Here is a 19070-nt window from a genome sequence, read left to right on the forward strand (position 1 = left end):
ATATTCAACAGGCTTTTGATGCAATTTTCTTCATTGCTGCATCACAAGATGGCTATTATGTAGCAGCTGGGAGTGAAAGAAGACATCATGGAATTGTGAATGGATTATTTTATGTTGTTGTAAGTTTATTTGCTAAATTACATGCAAAATATTTTTTTTATTATGTTTATTAACGTACATGTTACTTATATAGGAAGTATCAGCAAATAGCTTGGCTTAGATATGAAAATCAAAAAAATACTAAAAAATTGGGGAATAAGCTAAATTTTATTTTTTAGATGAAAACTGTGCTTATATAAATTATAATTTCCTTTTTTATATAAAAATAAAACTGAAAACACCATGTATATTAGAACCACATAAAATTCATAAATTAAACTAAGAGAAAATTAGCCATAAAGTGAATACAATATAAAATAATTTGCAATCATTCAATTTTTATTATAAATATATGGTCTGTTAACTTGATATGAAGATGTCGTCAGGATCAGTTGAAATAACTACAGGTAGAATACAGCATTCAAAAGGTAACTTGTGATTACAATATAACATGAATTTGGTGTTTTCTTATCTATAACAACTTTGTTTACTTTATTTTTAACATAAATCAAGGGACCATGAGAATAACAGCACTAGTTAGAAAAATTCAAGAATGTGAGTAGATCTAACTTCATAGAGATTTGCCATTTTCAAAAATCAAGTTAGCATCTAATTTATTTAAAAAAATAATAATAAGTTGTAATAAAATTAATAGAAGATTTATATCTAAAAGAATGTTATTCATTTACAAATTAGATCTCAATGCTTGTATCTAACTCTAACCAATGCTACAGTGTAGACTTAATCTTACCTGACTCATAATGTGTATAAAAACATTATTACCATGTTAGTAATTCCTTAATTTATTTAAAATATAAAGTTGCAATGATAAAATAAACAATATGGTTTATTTACACAGAAAAAGTAGCTAATTCTTGCACAACTTATATTTCAATAACTTTATTCTAAGCAGATACAAAAATTGCATTTTGAGACATAAGTGAGAATGTAAGTTACAGTATGTGAACACAGAACAGAAAGGAATAACAGCCAAAGCATCAAACCAGTCAAATGATTGATTATTGAAATTATTGATTCATTTCAATCAATTGAATGATTGATTGATGATTGAAATAAACAGTAATAATGTAGTTATTATTACTGTTAACTTGATGCAAAGATACCACATGTAAGCAAAGTACAAACTAAAAATTGAGAAAGTCATATAATACTTTTCATTTTACCTTTTTATAAATTTGGTAGATTTATTCAAATATGGAATATTTTGTGAGAACTCTTTTATATTTTTTCCATATTTTTTTATCTTAAATGGATACTATAGTTATTAGACATAAAAATTATTCCAACAGTATCCGATGAACTGCACTCACCTACTCATAATTCAGTGGTTTTGGCTACTGTTATTTTATCCTTAATTGATATCCTTTTAGGACACTATTACTTAAGATTTTCGGTGTTTTGCAAAGTATAGTTTACGATCTTACCAAGGAGCAATTTCTTTTATTGTTAACTCTTGTGGTAGTTTTTTGAGAATTACAAAAATCAAAATGATGACTGTTAACATCAGTGCATTGTTGAAGAATATAATAACAGAGAAATAGACACAATATATTGTTTCTTCTAGAATAATATTGTAAACTTCTTTAGTATTGTATTTTACTAACTATGTTTTTGTCACACAATTATTTTTAAAGTTCCTATTCACTGTTAAATCCGGAGATCAAGATAGATATTCCTCAGTGCCTTTTCTTCCTATCTGTTGCTCAGAAAATGTTTCTCATTGATTAAGGAAAAGTAAGTCATCAGAAAAAAGAAGTATGATGGATAAAAAACAACTGGAGCATTTGGTGAATGAAATATAACATGTTAATAAGAGTGATCTGATGAATAATTTAAAACAAGAAATTGATAGGTTAAGGTTAGATATTAGTGGAATCTGTAAAGACAGAAAAAAAGATAGGAATTCTGTTTAGGAGAATTCAAAGGTTATGTTAAGTTAGGTAAAGCAAAGGATTGATGACATTAGTTATTAAATTGAGAAAAAGATTTAAAAATTATTTTGCATTGAAGACCTTATCAAAGAGCCTTCACTCTTAATATGAGAATACTCACATTTCTAAAATATGTTCTCATTAAAAAAATTAAAACTAGTGCATCACTGATTAAGAAATGAGGGATTGTACACCATCTTAAAGGAAGCAGTATTCATCATTCAAAGACAAACCATTAATCACTGATATAATATTGTTTTTCTATCTATAACTACATACTACCATCTGTAACATTTTAAAAAAAGAAAAGAAGAAAGTAAATGTCCTTATCCTAGAAGACAGACATCCCTCACCAACAATTCCTTGTAGATCAACAACTTGTTCTTCCCTACATACAAGATTAGATTAAAAAATATGCAAAATTTTAAAATTTTCCAGGCTGTATAAGTCCAATTGTCACAATTTTCTTTTTGTTGTGTGAGGATACTTGTCCCAACATATGTTTTTTACATTGGTATCCATATTGGATGCTTAGTTTATTGTTGGCTGTTGAAAAGGTTACACGTGTTTTGATATGATCAGAGATTTTTAACTTGTGGAAAAAATGAAACAAAGAAGTTTCATTAAATTTTGCTTTAAGAATGGAATAAAGTGCAGCACCACATTGGAAATGTTGAATGTTACTATTAGAGATTCTTTTATGAATAAAACAAGCATTTACAAGTGATAGAAACATTTGCAAGAGGGTCGTCAAGGCAATGAAGTTGATGAGCATCCAAGACAGTCCAGCTCATCAACAACTGATAACTACATTGAAAAACTGAAGAAAATGATTATGGGCAATTGCCGAATCACTGTCAGAGAGTAAATAAGGATTACTACTGTACCTGAAAGTTTTATGCCATTTGCATGAAGCAATTCAAACAAAATGCCCGGATTTGCTGTGAAACAATTCATGGCAGTTGCACCTCGATCATGCACCTACTCATGCTTCATTGCTTGTTCATAAATTTTTGGCCAAAAACACACCATTGTGAGGCCTCAGCCTCTGTTTTCACTAGACATGGCTCTGTTTTGACCAGTCATCTTTCTTTTCCACAAGCTGATAAGAACCATTAAAATGACATTTTTCTGACATTGAAGAGATTACTGAAGGAGCTAAATGCCATACCAGAAATTGCATTCCAGAGATGCTTCAAAGATTGGAAAAAGTGCTGGCTCAAATGTATTATATCTAAAAAGGAGTACTTTGAAGGTGACAAAATCAATATTGATGAATAAATAAAGATTTTTTGAGAAAAACTAAAGCTCTGTATATTTTTTTATCAAACCTCATATAAAATTTTATTGGTCTAACATGCACAGTTACATTAATTAACAGATAATAAAACTTTAAAATGACTTGCGCCAGAACAACTTTTGAACTAGTAAATCATTAAACTGTAAAATTTCCCTTCCTTTATACACTTGTAAAGTCATTAATAAAATTGAAGTTGCTATTATGGATCATCCTCATTCATTCCATAATAACTTTCAAAATCTGTGCCTTCCATTTTTTACACATTAAATGCAATGATTGCACCATGAAATTGCGCTTTCATTGCACAATGTTGGTTATATATTGGCTCCATTTTTAATTAAATCCTGTAGTTTGGCGTGAATTCATTATAAGATTATGCTTGATATTAAGTAAAATTCATCTGGCAGAAATTACAAGCTGGAAAGAGCAAAACAACAATTTAATTTCAAATGAAATGTAAAAACAGCATTTTAATTTTAGAATGGTGTTTTCAAATCACTATAAATTTGCAAACACCATCCTCATTATAATATTGTTTTACAGAGTTCATAGATTGTTTTAGTGCAGTAACATTAACTGCAAAACAATACAAAAATCAGTTTCATCATCTTCAAATCAATCATTAAATCTGAAAATTGTGTCTCACATTACGTATAAATTCAATAAACCAGTGTCTCAATCCCCTCCATACATATTTTCTGTTTTTCAGTAAATCTTAAAAATCTACTCAAACCTAAAATTATGGTCTAAACCTGTAGTAAATATTTGCCAATAATCTTAGGACATTTTAAGTACAATCAGCTACTTTTTTTTTTGTTTTAATAAAAATATATAATTAAATAGTTTTTGAATCATATGCACACAAAAATTACTGTTTTCCTTTTTCCAGTTTGTAATGTCTGCCACAGCAGTTTTGTTTAATACTAAACATAATCTTATGGTGAACTCATGCCAAACTATAGAATTTAATTAGAAACAAAGCCAATAAATAACATATATAAAACTAAATAAATAAGATTCTGTGTTTACAAAGACTCTTAACATTTAATCTTATGACATATAGAGAGGTTATGCACTATTCAAACAGCATAACAAATAGAATAAAAAATGACAAATATAACTTTTGTTACTTACAAAAGATCAAATTGAAATACATGCAATAACATTTCAATATCAATCAAATCTAGAAGGAGATGAAGAAAGCTACATCAAAAACTGAGCGTGGCTAAAGAAAGCAAGCCAAAGAAAAGAAACTGTTATTAATGTAGACTTTTTTGTACATTTGAATTAAACTTATTTCTTATGTATAAAAAATAATTAATAAATTAAATAAAATAAAAAAAAAAAATATCTAAATCATTTAAACAACTTACTGAAAAATAATTTGGAAAATTGACAGAAATAACTATTCAAAATAGAAAAGCTCAAGTCATCGTATTAAATCAGAAAATACAAATTTTAATTTTAATATTTCTGATATATATGTCCTGTTGGTACTTAGATGATGGTGGCCTAGAAAATTAATTCAAGAATTGTTACAGTTATAATTTTTTGCATTAGGTTTGATGTGAAAGTAGAACATTAGGATCTGTTTTCTGATTTTACTAACTATAGTATTTTTTCAGGTTCCTGGGAAAGGTATTTTATGTAGTTTGAAAATTCCTGATACAGTCTTGTTTGGTGCAAAGGAAAATCAATATGGAGCAGAAGGTCTTATTATGACACCAATAGAACCTATGAAGAAATGGCACATAACTTTTGATGGAGAAATGAAGTAAATGTTGCAGTCAATTTTAATTTTAGTGATAATTTAGTAAATTTAAATTTCTTATCTTAAACATTACCTAATTTAGTTTTTATTTACTGTTGAAGCACTTTTCAAGTTATGAGTTATAATTATCATTTAATAACAAATAAAATAATTGTAAGAAAAGAAATTTCAATTTATTTATTAACTTACTCTGCTACTACAATGGATTCTGATATATCAATTAGTGAATAATATGTTGTACATTCTTTATTTCCATCTAATATCTTACAAATATTACCTGTTGTTTTATTAATCTGTGGAAGTACAACTGTAAATATTTTACTCTTATTTATATTGATTAGATAAATAAAACTTGAATTTATCTATCTTAAAAAAATATTTGCAACATTTAAAAGAGAAGCTACAGTACAAAGGTTTTTTAGATAAGCTTTTTTATAATATTGTTTATGCAAATGCATGTCTTGTATCTCCGCTGCTTTTTTGGCTACATATGTGCATTTGATGAATATTATTTTTTGAGTGTCTTTTTCCACTATTTTATACATGGACAATTCAAACTGTACATTGTCAGTGTTATTTCCCAAAATCATTGTTGAACAATATTATCAGCACCACATACATAAATTTTACACCTTATTTTATTAATTCTATTAATATTAATAATTAATTCTACCAGTATCTTAATCTACTCATTTCTTGTTTTAAATTATTTATCTGATTATTCTTTTTTACACTTATTAACTTGTCACATTCCATGCTCCAACTTGTTTGTTAAGCCCCTTTCTTTACCAGACTGGACAATGTTTTATTCAGCATTTCCATCCAAAATTTACAGCCTCATATTGCAGTGCATGTTTACTGATAACACGTTCTTGTTAAGATGTGAATGGAGTAATGATATAAAGCAACAGGTGAAGATGGGATGACAATATGCGTATGCCTACAGCATTTATCTTGCTGTATAAATATAAATAAAACTAAAAAAAAAAAAATTAAAACCAAAAAATTTAGATGGATAAGAATCCATCTAAATTATTATTAAATAAGAATTTAATAATTATAGTGCAGTAATAATCGTTTAGTAGAGAGATTAAATTTAGATAGTAATTTGTTTAGAAATTCTTTGTGAATATTTAAAAATAGCTCTGAGTTATTTTTAAAATTAACTGGCCAAGAATAAAAAAGATGTGGATTTGAGTAAATCTACACTGAGCAGGTTGGCAAACCCTCTGTTTTTGTTGACTTAGATGGCTAAAATAATTTGATGAATCTATTCAGAATGAACTAATCTTTTGTTAACCAAATTTTTCTAGAATTTTGGGAAACAATGCTAGACTGATTAAAAGAAAATATATTTCTTATATTAAACACATTCAAACATTTATACTTTTTGTTTTTATTTTCATTTTTTGTGTAGAGGTTCACCAACTTCTAATTTTTTTATTAACTCAGTAGTAATATCACATTAGTTATTTTTTTTTTTTTTTAATAATTCAATCTTTGTAAGTAAGTACATTTATATTTAATAACTCTGGACATAACTGAATTACATGACTTCTAAATTGACTTTGAACACATTGTTAATAAATTAAATTAGATCATTATTACCAGAATAAAAAAAATAATTTATCTACAGAAAACCATGAATAAACCAAAGCATGTATAGCAAAAGTCATAAATGATGTTGAATTGAACTTCTTGCTATAAAAATTGTGAAGGGATGGCCTTCAACAAGTACTAAAAGAGAGAGAGAGAAAGAGAGAAAAGGATGCTTCTCTGGAAGAATTCAGAAATAGATATGGCTGAAAGTCCAGAGCAACTGGGCCATACTAGTAACAATTGACAACCACCAGCCTTATTGCCAGGCCATATGAAAATATTGCCACATGCTGGCTATACAATTCCAGAAAACCATTGCTATATTTAATAATTCACATCTAAACACACACTAAGAAATTCTTAGTGTAGTTTAATTTTAGTGTATATCATATTCCAAAAATTTGTCAAACCATTTATTTTATATAATTCACTTAAGCCCCATTGTTTCTATAAAATTCTGTGTGTGGCAAATTCATGATATGAAAATAATAAAAAGTACATAAAAACAGAATTTGCTTCAACACCAAAGACTATCTATCTATATATATCAAAACATATTTATTAAAATTATTAATAATTTATCAAATACAATTTTAATATTTTTAAAAATGTAATCACTACTAAAAAGATTGATTTATGTTTCCAGAAAATGAGCTTTACAAATATTAACAATTTATTTGGTGATTATACTCATACTCGGATATTCACCAACATGTGTCTCATTCAATCTGCATTCTTTTACTATGTTGTCTTGCCATAGGAATGCTATGTTAAATAGGAGTGTGCTCCATTCTCTAATCATATTAAAATTAAACCCAGTTATAGAAATATCATATTGCATATGCTTATATGCATATGCAACATATTTATTAAAATAATTTAATAATTAAAAAATAGTTTAAATAATAATAAATTTTTCAGACTTTATAACAATCCTGAAAAACGATTTCATGTTAAATTTGAAGCTGACTGGAGTTCTAACATAAAGTATTTCAATTTTGATATTGATCTTGATGACCATCTCATAGCTGAGGCTTTAGCATTACAAGACTGGAGTAAGGAATATTTTGAAATCCTTGAAAAGTAAGTTTTCAATAAATTAAATATTTACACAAACTGCTCTTCTTTTCTATCTGTTTGAATTAAGTTCTATTAAATCTTATATTAAATTAATTCATTTCTATTATTATTTATCTTTCTTCAAGAAGTAACAATGTTTTTAGCAATCTCTTATGCATGTACATGTATGCAACTTATCAAATTCTTTTACTTAATCCTATGAATTTTACTAAGAATATGCTCATTAAAAAATAGTTTAAATAAATAAACAGACTGATATAATTTTGTACTAACTCATCTACTAAAATTAAAAAACTTCCGCCATAAAAAATTATAATTTTTTCTTGTTATTCTTTCATAATAAATGCTTTATTTAATCTAATGTTCAAGGACTACATGTGATTACATCAGGCAAATTTAGAAATTATCTGCAGTAACAGAGACTTTTAATGGAATCAGAATTTATGTACAAAATTTTGGACATTTGTATTTCATATCAATATATGCAGTGTAGAAGGTAGTTATTCACATTCTGTATTTTAATGAAGAAATGAAAAAATAATATGGTATGATATAAAAAATCCAGACCCTTGCAGAAATTAAACCCAGTACCAACAGATCTAAGCGTCAGCATAATGTAAATGAACTAGTAACGAGCATGAAATTTCCACTGGATTTTTAAAGTCAAATAATCTTAAAATGTTAATTTAATGTAACTGTTATAAAAAACACAAAATCTCACTTTGGTTAGGTTTAACTGATTCATCTGACATTCTGAAAGTAGGATGTATCAAGCAGCTTTGTTTAGTCAGCAGCTATACATTCCTTGTTCATGAAATTTACTGCCAGGGTTATTATCCCTTGACCAGTATGGGTCAACAAAATAGTGGGTGATGGAAAGACAGCATTGAGGAGTCAGTAACATAAAATACAACTGGTCCTGCCTGGCCTTGAGTTGTCAAACTCTTCAACAGCCCAATACAGAAAAATTTATTTTTTATTTGGTAAAAACCTTTTTCCTGACTTAATTATTTTTCTGTCAGGGAATTTGAATGTTAAAGGCCTAATAATTTTCACCTGAACTTGACTGTGAAATTTAAATAAAAAAGAGAGTATTTTTACCATAATAAAATGCTTAGCATTTTAATTAATCAATAAAACATATTTCTGTAATAAAAAAATTCTGTGATTATATTGATTTTTAAAGTTAATATAATTACATTTTGGAATTTAAAAAATATAAAATTTTCATAGTTATTTATTTCAAGAAGAAAAGCTGTTTTAAATACATGAATCAAATTTTATTACCTCATTCATCTCCTGAAAAATAAATTTATATTTGAAAAATAGACAGACAGACAGAAATTTAAGCATTACTGTACCTTTAAATAAACTTTTTTCTTCTTTATTTATATTCAAATTTGTACAACCTTTTTTGCATAGTACATTTGTATATAAGAATAATAATACTGCAAGATAATGATATGAATTGAATTATATGCAATATTCACAATAATTACAGTGATAATGTAACAGTATTACTATGAGTGCACGCTCGTAAAATTATTTATTTAATGAGTATTTACTTACATGTAACGTAGAGGCAAATTAGGGCTTATTGTCATAACCTGACACTTAAAAAGCTAAGAATTGTTTAAAGAGAAGATGATTTTAATCATAAGTTAAAAGGCTTTGCTCTCATATATTTATTCATAGAAAAACATTAACTGAGATGTAATTCACTATGTAAAAACTATTTTAAATGCACATTAATGATGGAATGTATAGACTTAGTGACTTATAAACATTTTGGTTTGTGATATAAAAGTCACATTAGGAAAAAATCTCTACAATACCTTTGTTCATTCGTCATTTAGCTATGATGATGTATATATGAAAATTATACATTTTGAAAACATGCACTTTCAAATTTATCAGAAATTTCACTCCTTAACAGAATTTTGTGATTATTCATTCATTTATGTGTATTATAGTAAATACTGTAATGACCTCTAAAAATTAAAATTTTTGTTGATGATAGAATGTACGTTCTAATTTTAATATACGCATCGTCAAAGTTATACAATAAATAAAGAAAGGTACTGTAAAACATTTGTTAAGCAGTTTACATTTAAGAAAAAGAGCTTGCAAAGAAAATAACTTACTAATAATGGCTTAAGTACAATTTTGTTTTGATTTGTTGATTTGAATTGATTTATTTAAGAAACTGATAAAGAAAACATTTTACCAGTGGTTATATGTTATGGCAGCAAGAAACAAAACTATTATTAACTGTTAAGATTCACAGTCAAGGGCATCCTGACCCTGTAGGGAAAGAACCGCCAATAAACCAGATCTTATCATTAAAATTTTGATGATTCAGAAAATTTCTGAATAATGTAATGAATTTGTAGTCTTTAATGCCATTTTACATGAAAATTTAAAAGTACATTAAGAGACAAAAAAGTTTGTTTCATTTCTGGCAATAAGAAAATATCAAGTAGCTGTTGTGCAGAACTTTAAAACAAGGTAAAAACTTAATGAATTCTGTCATTACCAACATAAATGTAGGTACAAAATTTTAATGTAAAAACAAAAGTAAAAAATTTAACTAATGTCTGCACCAGTAAATGACACTTCTTGAAAATTGTAGAAAAAAGTTGCATGGAAAAGTTATAAACTTTCAGTCTAGGGAATAAATAAGATTAATGATTTATTTTGCAGTAAATAACTCATAAAGTTCATTAGGGTATGCTTGTTACAGGAGGTTAATATGTTGCTATATTGTTCTACAATAATATTTGATTACTTTCTGAACCCTTTTCAGAGCCTTAGTATTGATATTAAGGCCATCATTTCTAAAAGAAAAAAATAGTAGATTAAACTGGTTATATTATATAATATAATCATTTAAAGCTGTAAACATTTAAAAAACATATTGAACAAATTTATAAATATGGTTTTTATAAAGCTCACTTCATAACTTTCTAGTCACCCTTACAACATCAATACCTATCAATGAAGATGGCCACAATATAGTATTATGTGAGTTTTAAAATCACTTTATGTATTTATTCAATTTGATTCATTTTTTCATTTTAAAATTTTATAGTTTTAATTAAACTTCATTGCCAATCATCATGGAAAAACCATAACAAAATCATATAATAATCATAATTTTACAAATATTTAGTAATGTTAGAAAGTGATATAAAATTTATAGGTACGAAAGTACCTATAATTGAAGTTCACTGTAACTTTGGAAAATTAATAAATGAATCAATTGAATTCAGTAAGTTAAAATATTACTTTTCTTACATAAAAAGAGAACTATGTAAGAAATACTGCAAGTTTTTTATTATAAACATGGTTTATTTAAAAAAAAAAAAAAACTGTTCCTTATGAGTTTACTATTGCAGATATTTAATAGATGTTCTATAATGTGCCCACAAAAAGATTTATATGTTATATTTTTTATTTTTTTCAGTAAGTAAAAAAAAATTATTTTATAATCAAACAATTGTTTATTCTGATGCAATGTGCTGAAACAATTAATGATAATTTGAAAGTAATTTGAAATTTTTCATAATTGTACAAAACAGCCACAGTGTAAGAAATTACTATCCAAATTGAAGTAAATTTATAACAACACGCAAATGACTTTTAATCACCATGAAATTGGTGAACTTCCTGTTTATTGGATTAAACAGATTAGTAAATTACAATGAACTTTTGAACCAGTAACCAACACTAACAGACTTAACTATTTGTGGGGCTGTTTAAAGTTACCCATGCACTTCTTAACTCTTATTACTAATGAAAACTTAGAGGGTAATCAATGATGAATCTCTTTGAATGAGGGCAATTTTTTCTGACATATATGCACATCATTTGTGAAGTGCTGCTATCGACATGTAGTTGTGAATGAAGTTTAGTTTGAAATATCATGAATGTATTTATTTTTATAACCATGAAAAATGGAAGCACTTTAGCTTATAGATAGTATTAATAATTACATCTTATTGTATCAAAGCAATGGTGGTTTTTTACTAAAAACAATTTCCTAAATCATTGAAAACTGGAATTCTATTTTGAAAGGTTATACAAAAGAAAATGCTGATATTTTATAGTATATTTTTTGTAACTTATTTTGGTATCCGTGCAAGAATTTCAGCCAACTTAGTTTAGAAATAAAATACTTACAGCCAATTAAATACGTAAATGTATTATAGGACATACAATATGTACCTCATATCCAATGTTGGATGTATTCTATTAAGTGTGGACATTAACAGATTCAGTTTATAAAATGCCTAACTATGAGGTATTTTTTTAAAGAAACCAAAATATTTATACTTATGGAAGTCAGCAGGATAATTTAATACAGGTAAACACTTCTTTGAAGCTGTATGAGTAAGTTAACTTTAATGAAATATTTAAAAATAACATTCTCTCTTGAAACATTTTTTTCCTGTGAATAATTCTGTGTAGTGATTCCATGCCTCACTTTAGATAGTGATTTTATCTGAAGACTAATGTAAACTTTTTTCTTTAGGCATCATCAAACACATTATGAGCAAATGGGAATTATGAATGCAACATTTACTATAGATGGTGAAGAATTTGTAGCTAATGACATGGGCTCATTTAGGGACCATAGCTTTGGTATGTAATAATTGTCATTTGTCATTCTGTTATAAAGTTACCACAATGTTTACAAGCAGTATATTTTAGTTTAATATTTTTATATATTTATCATTTTGCATATTTTTATCATCTAGTTAAACTTTTTATAAGTTTAATTCTCATATATATTTCCTCCTGTTAGGCCATGAAAAACCAAAACGACATAATTTTTCTGCATCCTGTTCAACGAATACATAAATATGTATGTTCTCAAAATAATTTACAATAGTGGCTTCTGAATTTTGAATTATTTTTTAGGAATTTTTCATATTTAATGTAATTACCTAATATTTTTCATGTGTTTGTATTTAAATAATTAATGTGAACTTTAATTTTTTATCTTGTAATTTGTTGTTATATTTATAATTTATCTTATATTGATGTGAATTATATAATGTATTTTTGTGTTCCAGTTGTAGCAAAGATTTATTTATTAAATTAGTTATTTTAATCAAAAAAGATTTTACGAAATGTATCTTGTTATTACTTTTGTTTTATTTTTTAATTAATTTTCATTGTAGCCAAATAAGAGTGACTGCACAAAAAATAACCAAAATAGTTTAAGATGCATACTTTTTTTTACATCTTTAAAAAATATGTTTTCAATTTGATTGTTGTTTTTACTTCCTTGCACAAAGTAAAGGAAGTATTGTGATCAAGAAAAATTTTGGTTTTCAGATTTCAACGAAACTATCCATTTTGGCTAGTTTCAGCATGACATCTTTATGTATATATCTCGCATAATTCAAAAATGGTTAGCCGTAGGATGTTGAAATTTTGAATTTAGGACTGTTGTAACATCTCTCCTTTCGATTGCAATCGACTGGACCAAAAGTGTCCAAAAAACTTAAAATCCTGAAAATTTGAATTTTGGATTTTTTCTTAACTGCAGTAATAAACCCTCATTGGTGGCCGTTTTTTCAACAATATATCATAAATGGTATTTATTTTTATTTGTTCCAGAGTAATAGTCAAGTAAAATTTTAATTAATGAAATATTTGGATCTTACAAGTGAAAGATACATCGGTTCAAATCCGACTTCATGTACATAGATTTTTAAATAGTTTTTTTTTTTTAATTTAAATATATTGTTATATTAATAATTATTAAACTCTGATTGTAAAAAAAAAGTTTACAATAAATAATAATTTAATAATAACTATAAAAAAAAATATGAAAAAAAAATCAGAAATTGTTAATGGAATAAAATTTTATGTACTTTTCATTTTAATTAAAAAAAGTTTACAGATATTAGTAATTATAAATAAATCAATATATTTAAATTTAAAAAAAAATATTTCTGTGAAGTCGGATTCAAACCGATGTGTGCATGGTTCAGATCTGACACGTTCTCACTTACACCACAACTGCTTGAACAATGTGAAACAAAATTAATATAAAATGCTGATACGGACACTACAAAAAAATTTGATGCAATGTGGTCTCCATCACAATGCAATTGTGTAACTGTCCACTTTATTAAAGAATTGGAGTATCGTATCTCATTTCAAATGAAATAAGGTTAAATGAAGTGCAACAAAAAGTATGTATATGTAATTTAATAGGCGTACAAGGAAGTCATGTGATGTCCACATCAGATTTTTTCATTTTGTCATGGAAGTTTCTTTGGTGGTCCTAACAATAGTAGTAAGTTTCTTCCAGATAATTTAATTGAACAATTTTTTAAACAAAATATTTTGTTGAAATTCACAATTTACATAATTTTAAGATTTTTTTAATTTTATTTATTTATTATCCTAATTTTTTAATACTCAATTGTTATACCATAATAATGTTTAAACAGACATCAATCTAATATTATAAAAATCTTCTTAAATTTGTTACTTTACTTGTTAGTATAAGATATAAATCATCCACACTAATAAACAATATTCCAGATAAAATTCAGGAAAGTTAAAAAACATGCCCTATGACAGAGAGATTAATATCAGCATATATCAACCAACAATCATTCAAAGTTCCAGCGTTGTCAGGAAAAAAGGTTACTGTCTTACCTTCAAAACAGCAAACAAAATATATTATTATATAATAAATTTAAAAAAAGCTATTTAACAAAAAATTACTAACAAATACCACAACTCAGAAGCATACAAATTAAACTAAAGTTATTGCATTAAATATTAATTTAACAGAATGATCATATATTCAGCTATAGACATAAAGAAGACCCAGGCACTGACAATGCTTACAAGAACAGATATAAATCATCCTTTGCAAATTACCTTATGGGACACGCTTATAAATTCTACAACATACAAATATAAATGTAAAAACCAAGATCTCACATACTTGAAGAATATGAAATGTACAAATTTACTAAATCTGACAAAAATATTAAATGAACAAACAGAACATCGAAGAAATATATTGACTGCGTACTAAAAAGGTTAACCACTTTATACTAGTAGTAAACACTTTAAGATGTGTGCTCTTATTAACAGTGCCTTCAGTGATCCCATTGAATGAGATGAAATGCATAATCAGACCTGAAAAATTTTTCTGGAAGAATAATTTCCATGTAATTTGAAAGTGAGTTGTTAGCAGTAATTTCAAAAAGTGTAATTATATTTTGTCTTCCTGATGATTGGACTTTTAATAAATTTGATGCCCATGACTTTCCAGAGCATCATGTTTATTTCTATGTGCAGTTTTATTAACTGCAGTGCTGTGTACTATATTATTATCATTAAAAAAAGAGCAAACTTAAACAAGTTACTATTGGTTAAAAACTAAATTCTTTTTTTCAGGTTTGGAAAGGAATTGGGATTTAATGCACAGATATGCATTTTTCATGATTTTCTTAGAGGATGGCACAAAAGCTTCTGTTGGATTTGTATGCCAACCTATTTCATGTTCAGTGTAAGTTAATAATTTTTAATGTGAATTTTATTTTTTACATGTAGTTACAATGTCCTTATCATTGTTGTTATGTCACTATTAACAGCTCTCAACAGATTGCAGTAATCTCGTAAATCTAAAATACTACAAAAAAATAAAATAAAATTAAAATTGCTTAACTTATAATTTCCTAAAACATAACTGTTTATAATCACATGTATACTACAAATACATGTAGTATATTGTTTATAATTAAAAGTCTACTAAGCATGGTCAAAAAGAAGTAATCATGGTTATTATTACTCAACTGTTTAGCTTGCTATGATACTGTCAGTTATTGTATTACCTTTATCAGCTATTTCATTACTTACCGCTTAACAGCATTCCTTTTTGTTTGAATATTATTCAAAATATTGAACATTATTATTTATTTTGTATAAAATTCTGTGTTAAAGATTGATAATTTAATACTCACGTGGGTTCCACTAAAAACTACGATTCACTCAATTTTTTTCCCTCCACCTTATTACTTCACTGCATTTTATTTATATTCATTATTAGTGATAAATTTTTTATGTTAGCCTTGACTCTAGATAATACAGTTATTGCAAAATCTATTAAAAAAAAGGATGTTAAGTAAGTTTTGTAGCCCTAGAGTGTGAATATTAAATTGTGTGATTTATCAATAGTCTACATAATCTTAAAATAGATACTAGTATGAAGCTTTAGTTTGAAATTTGTTACTTTTATTTTTTGGGCATAACCTCTGTGGTTGTTCACCTATAAAATAAAACAAAAAATATATTCTTAATCAGTTCAGACGCAACCTGGGTTAATCAACTTGTATAATTTAGTTGTTTTTTAATTCATTGCTAAAACAGATCTATTGTTGATTAAATGAGATTAGTTTTTAAATATATTTCACTTTGCCATTACTTTTTTGACAAAAATGTACAGAATTTTAACTGGATTTATATTGGTGCCAGTGAAACACTTTTGGGATAAAAGCTTTTCACTTTTTGGGTGCTATGCCATGACACTAAATCTATTTGGAACACTTCATTTCTTTGCAGAAAGATTTCTTGAAATTGTCAACCTTTGTCTTCATAATCTTGATAGACTCATCACTTTCCACAGAACTATCCACTGTCACTAATAAATCAGAACCTTTAAAACTTAAAATCCCAAAAACTTTTCATTTTTTTTTTTTTTTGTATTGGTGACTTTCCATTTTATGCCTTTGTAATATATGCAGTTCTTTTTTCCTGGAGATAAAAGTGATACTGATAGAAATTCTTAACATCTGTTTTTTGATATTATTGGTGTTAAGAACTGCCTTGTAATTGGTTGGTAAGCATTCTTCTATCCAGCTATAAGAAATCTGCATTGAGCATTTGTCAAATGTACATACACTCCTCTTGCTGTTAACTCTCAATTTTGTTCACCACAAACAGGCTAGGATGAGTTTCACTTTTTCTGTCTGATTACTAATCTTGTGCTGGACTAATTTTTTCTATAGCCACAATCGCTCAGTTTTTGAGGAGAAAAGATACTACCAGCTTTAACCATATTAAAATTTAACATTAATCCACATTAAAATAGCACTCACAGTATGAACCAAACTTTACATAAAAAGCTGTTACATCAGTATTCTTCAAAAGAGAAACAATTACACAATTACTAGAAAGCATCGACCACAAACACAATTACAAAGGTACTTTTGTAAGCAGGATTACAAAGGAAAAACTGTTCATTTTATTTTTATATAGAGAAGTACATAGTAGATAGAAGATGGAAAAACAAACATGTAGTATTAGGGTTACCATATTATTTTGGGTCCAACCCAGGATATATTTTTGAAATTACTTAAAAGTCTTAACAGTTTACTGAAACATTAAACTTTATTTATTCAGTTGTATTTTTTACTAGATGATTTTTTTTCAGAAATGGTTTGTTTGTTTTAATTACATCATAAAATTCACAACAAGAAAGTTCTGAATTAATTTTAACATCTAGCAGATGTTTAATCATAGACTGAAAGTCTACCCCTTTCTACAGACCAAATGTTCCCCATAAATGAAAAACTTTCTCAACTGGAGCAGATGTCCCAGGCAAAGATATCGCAAACTCAGCCTTTTTAGAAATATGATAACATGAAATATCAGTCTTTTTGAAACACCTTAAAAAATATTTTCCACTTCTCCTCACAAGTATCTGGTACTTTTTCAGAACTTGAACCACAATCTACCCTTTGGTTTTGAATTATCTGTTTCAACAATGTACGTTCATCAAATAGATCATCAATATTTATGGAATCTTGGGTCCATCAAGTGCACAAGTTATTAATTCTATTAACAACTTGTGCACTCTCTTCTAAATCAGACCAGGCAATTTCAGTTAAACTTACTAACTTTATCAAAACTGGTTCTCCACAACTCTAAGTATTGGATACTAAAATTATAAAAATTGTCTATGCTTGAGAAGAATTTTTGTTCCTGAACATCATTATTTTCTTTTAGAGTGCATATCAATTCTTTGACAGAAGATGGGGTTTTTCTTTGTAGGCAACTTGTAGGTTTTTCTTTTCTGAAGTTGACAAATTAATTCAGAATATGTCTGAAATGCTTCTGTGGCTGTGATAGAATTAGCTTCCAATTTCAGAACTAAATTATTAAATAACTGTAGAGTACCATATAAAAGTTTCAAAAACAGTTCACTTTCTAGATTTTCAAAAAAATCAAACAATAATTTTAGCATTTTTCACAAAATAAGAAGTATGATTTTAGGTCATCAAAAATGGAAAGAATTCTTTCTATTGCAGGTAACAAACTAAAGAACCTTGTGCTGCTATGAGATAATACTTTTTAAGTTGATTTCATAAGAAAGCTACTTATTGAAATGGGTACCATGATTCTACTTATGGAAAATTTTTACATATCTTTGTGTTTCACATTCCTCAGACCCCAAAACCACCATCAGTTCAAAAGTCTATTTATACATTTATCTCTATCTCCCTCTCACTCCGTCTCTCTCTCTCTCTCTCTATATATATATATATATATATATATTTCACTTTCTTGTGGACACGATAACTGCCGTAATTTTGTACCAATCACTTTCAAATTTATACATAAAATATAATGGACCCAAAATCTCGGCCGAGTTCATTAATGGGCAAAATTGGACCAAGGGGGTAAAAATGGGGACCTTTTTCAACCAAAAAAAATCACTATAACTTTCTTATTAAGTAAAATATTGAATTCATTTAAAGTTCCTACTGTTCTTTAGAAGGGTCTACAATTTATCTATGTAAAGTTTTTTGATATTATCAACCATTGGCTCAGGGGGTGGGAAGAATGGGTTTTCAAAGACAAAAAACATACCTTCCTTAATAGGCACGGTATCGAATCGGTTTAAAGTAGTCATTAGTCCTCTAAACATTACCTAAAACGTTTATCTGAAACAATTTTTGATATCACCAACCCTTACGGCAAAGAAGATGACCAAAATGTTGTTGAAATTATAAGAAGATGGGGCTTGTTGTATGCTAAACATGTGAAAATTTTTCACATGCAACCATTGTCATATTGAGTAAATTTGAAGTTATTCTAAACTTAAGGTGGAAATTTTTTTTATCTCCTACTTAGCACTGGTGAAATCTACCTCCACCTTCCGGTGTGCCAAAAGGGATTTTTTGTAATCTGTTTCCACAATTTCACAGAACTCTTTAGTTTTGTTACTCTT

General features: G+C 27.1%; 1 protein-coding gene across 1 annotated transcript in view; it reads left to right on the forward strand.

Moving 5' to 3' along the window:
- LOC142326986 (uncharacterized) overlaps positions 1–19070 on the forward strand; it is a 38769-nt gene that overhangs the window by 10141 nt on the left and 9558 nt on the right. The window contains exons 3-7 of the mRNA XM_075369716.1: positions 12–119; positions 4977–5125; positions 7643–7804; positions 12336–12445; positions 15236–15347. Of these exons, the coding sequence (XP_075225831.1) occupies positions 12–119; positions 4977–5125; positions 7643–7804; positions 12336–12445; positions 15236–15347 (641 nt within the window). The remainder of the gene's footprint in view (positions 1–11; positions 120–4976; positions 5126–7642; positions 7805–12335; positions 12446–15235; positions 15348–19070) is intronic.

The sequence above is a fragment of the Lycorma delicatula genome, chromosome 6 (genome assembly GCF_047948215.1).
Source record: "Lycorma delicatula isolate Av1 chromosome 6, ASM4794821v1, whole genome shotgun sequence".
NCBI lineage: Eukaryota > Metazoa > Arthropoda > Insecta > Hemiptera > Fulgoridae > Lycorma > Lycorma delicatula.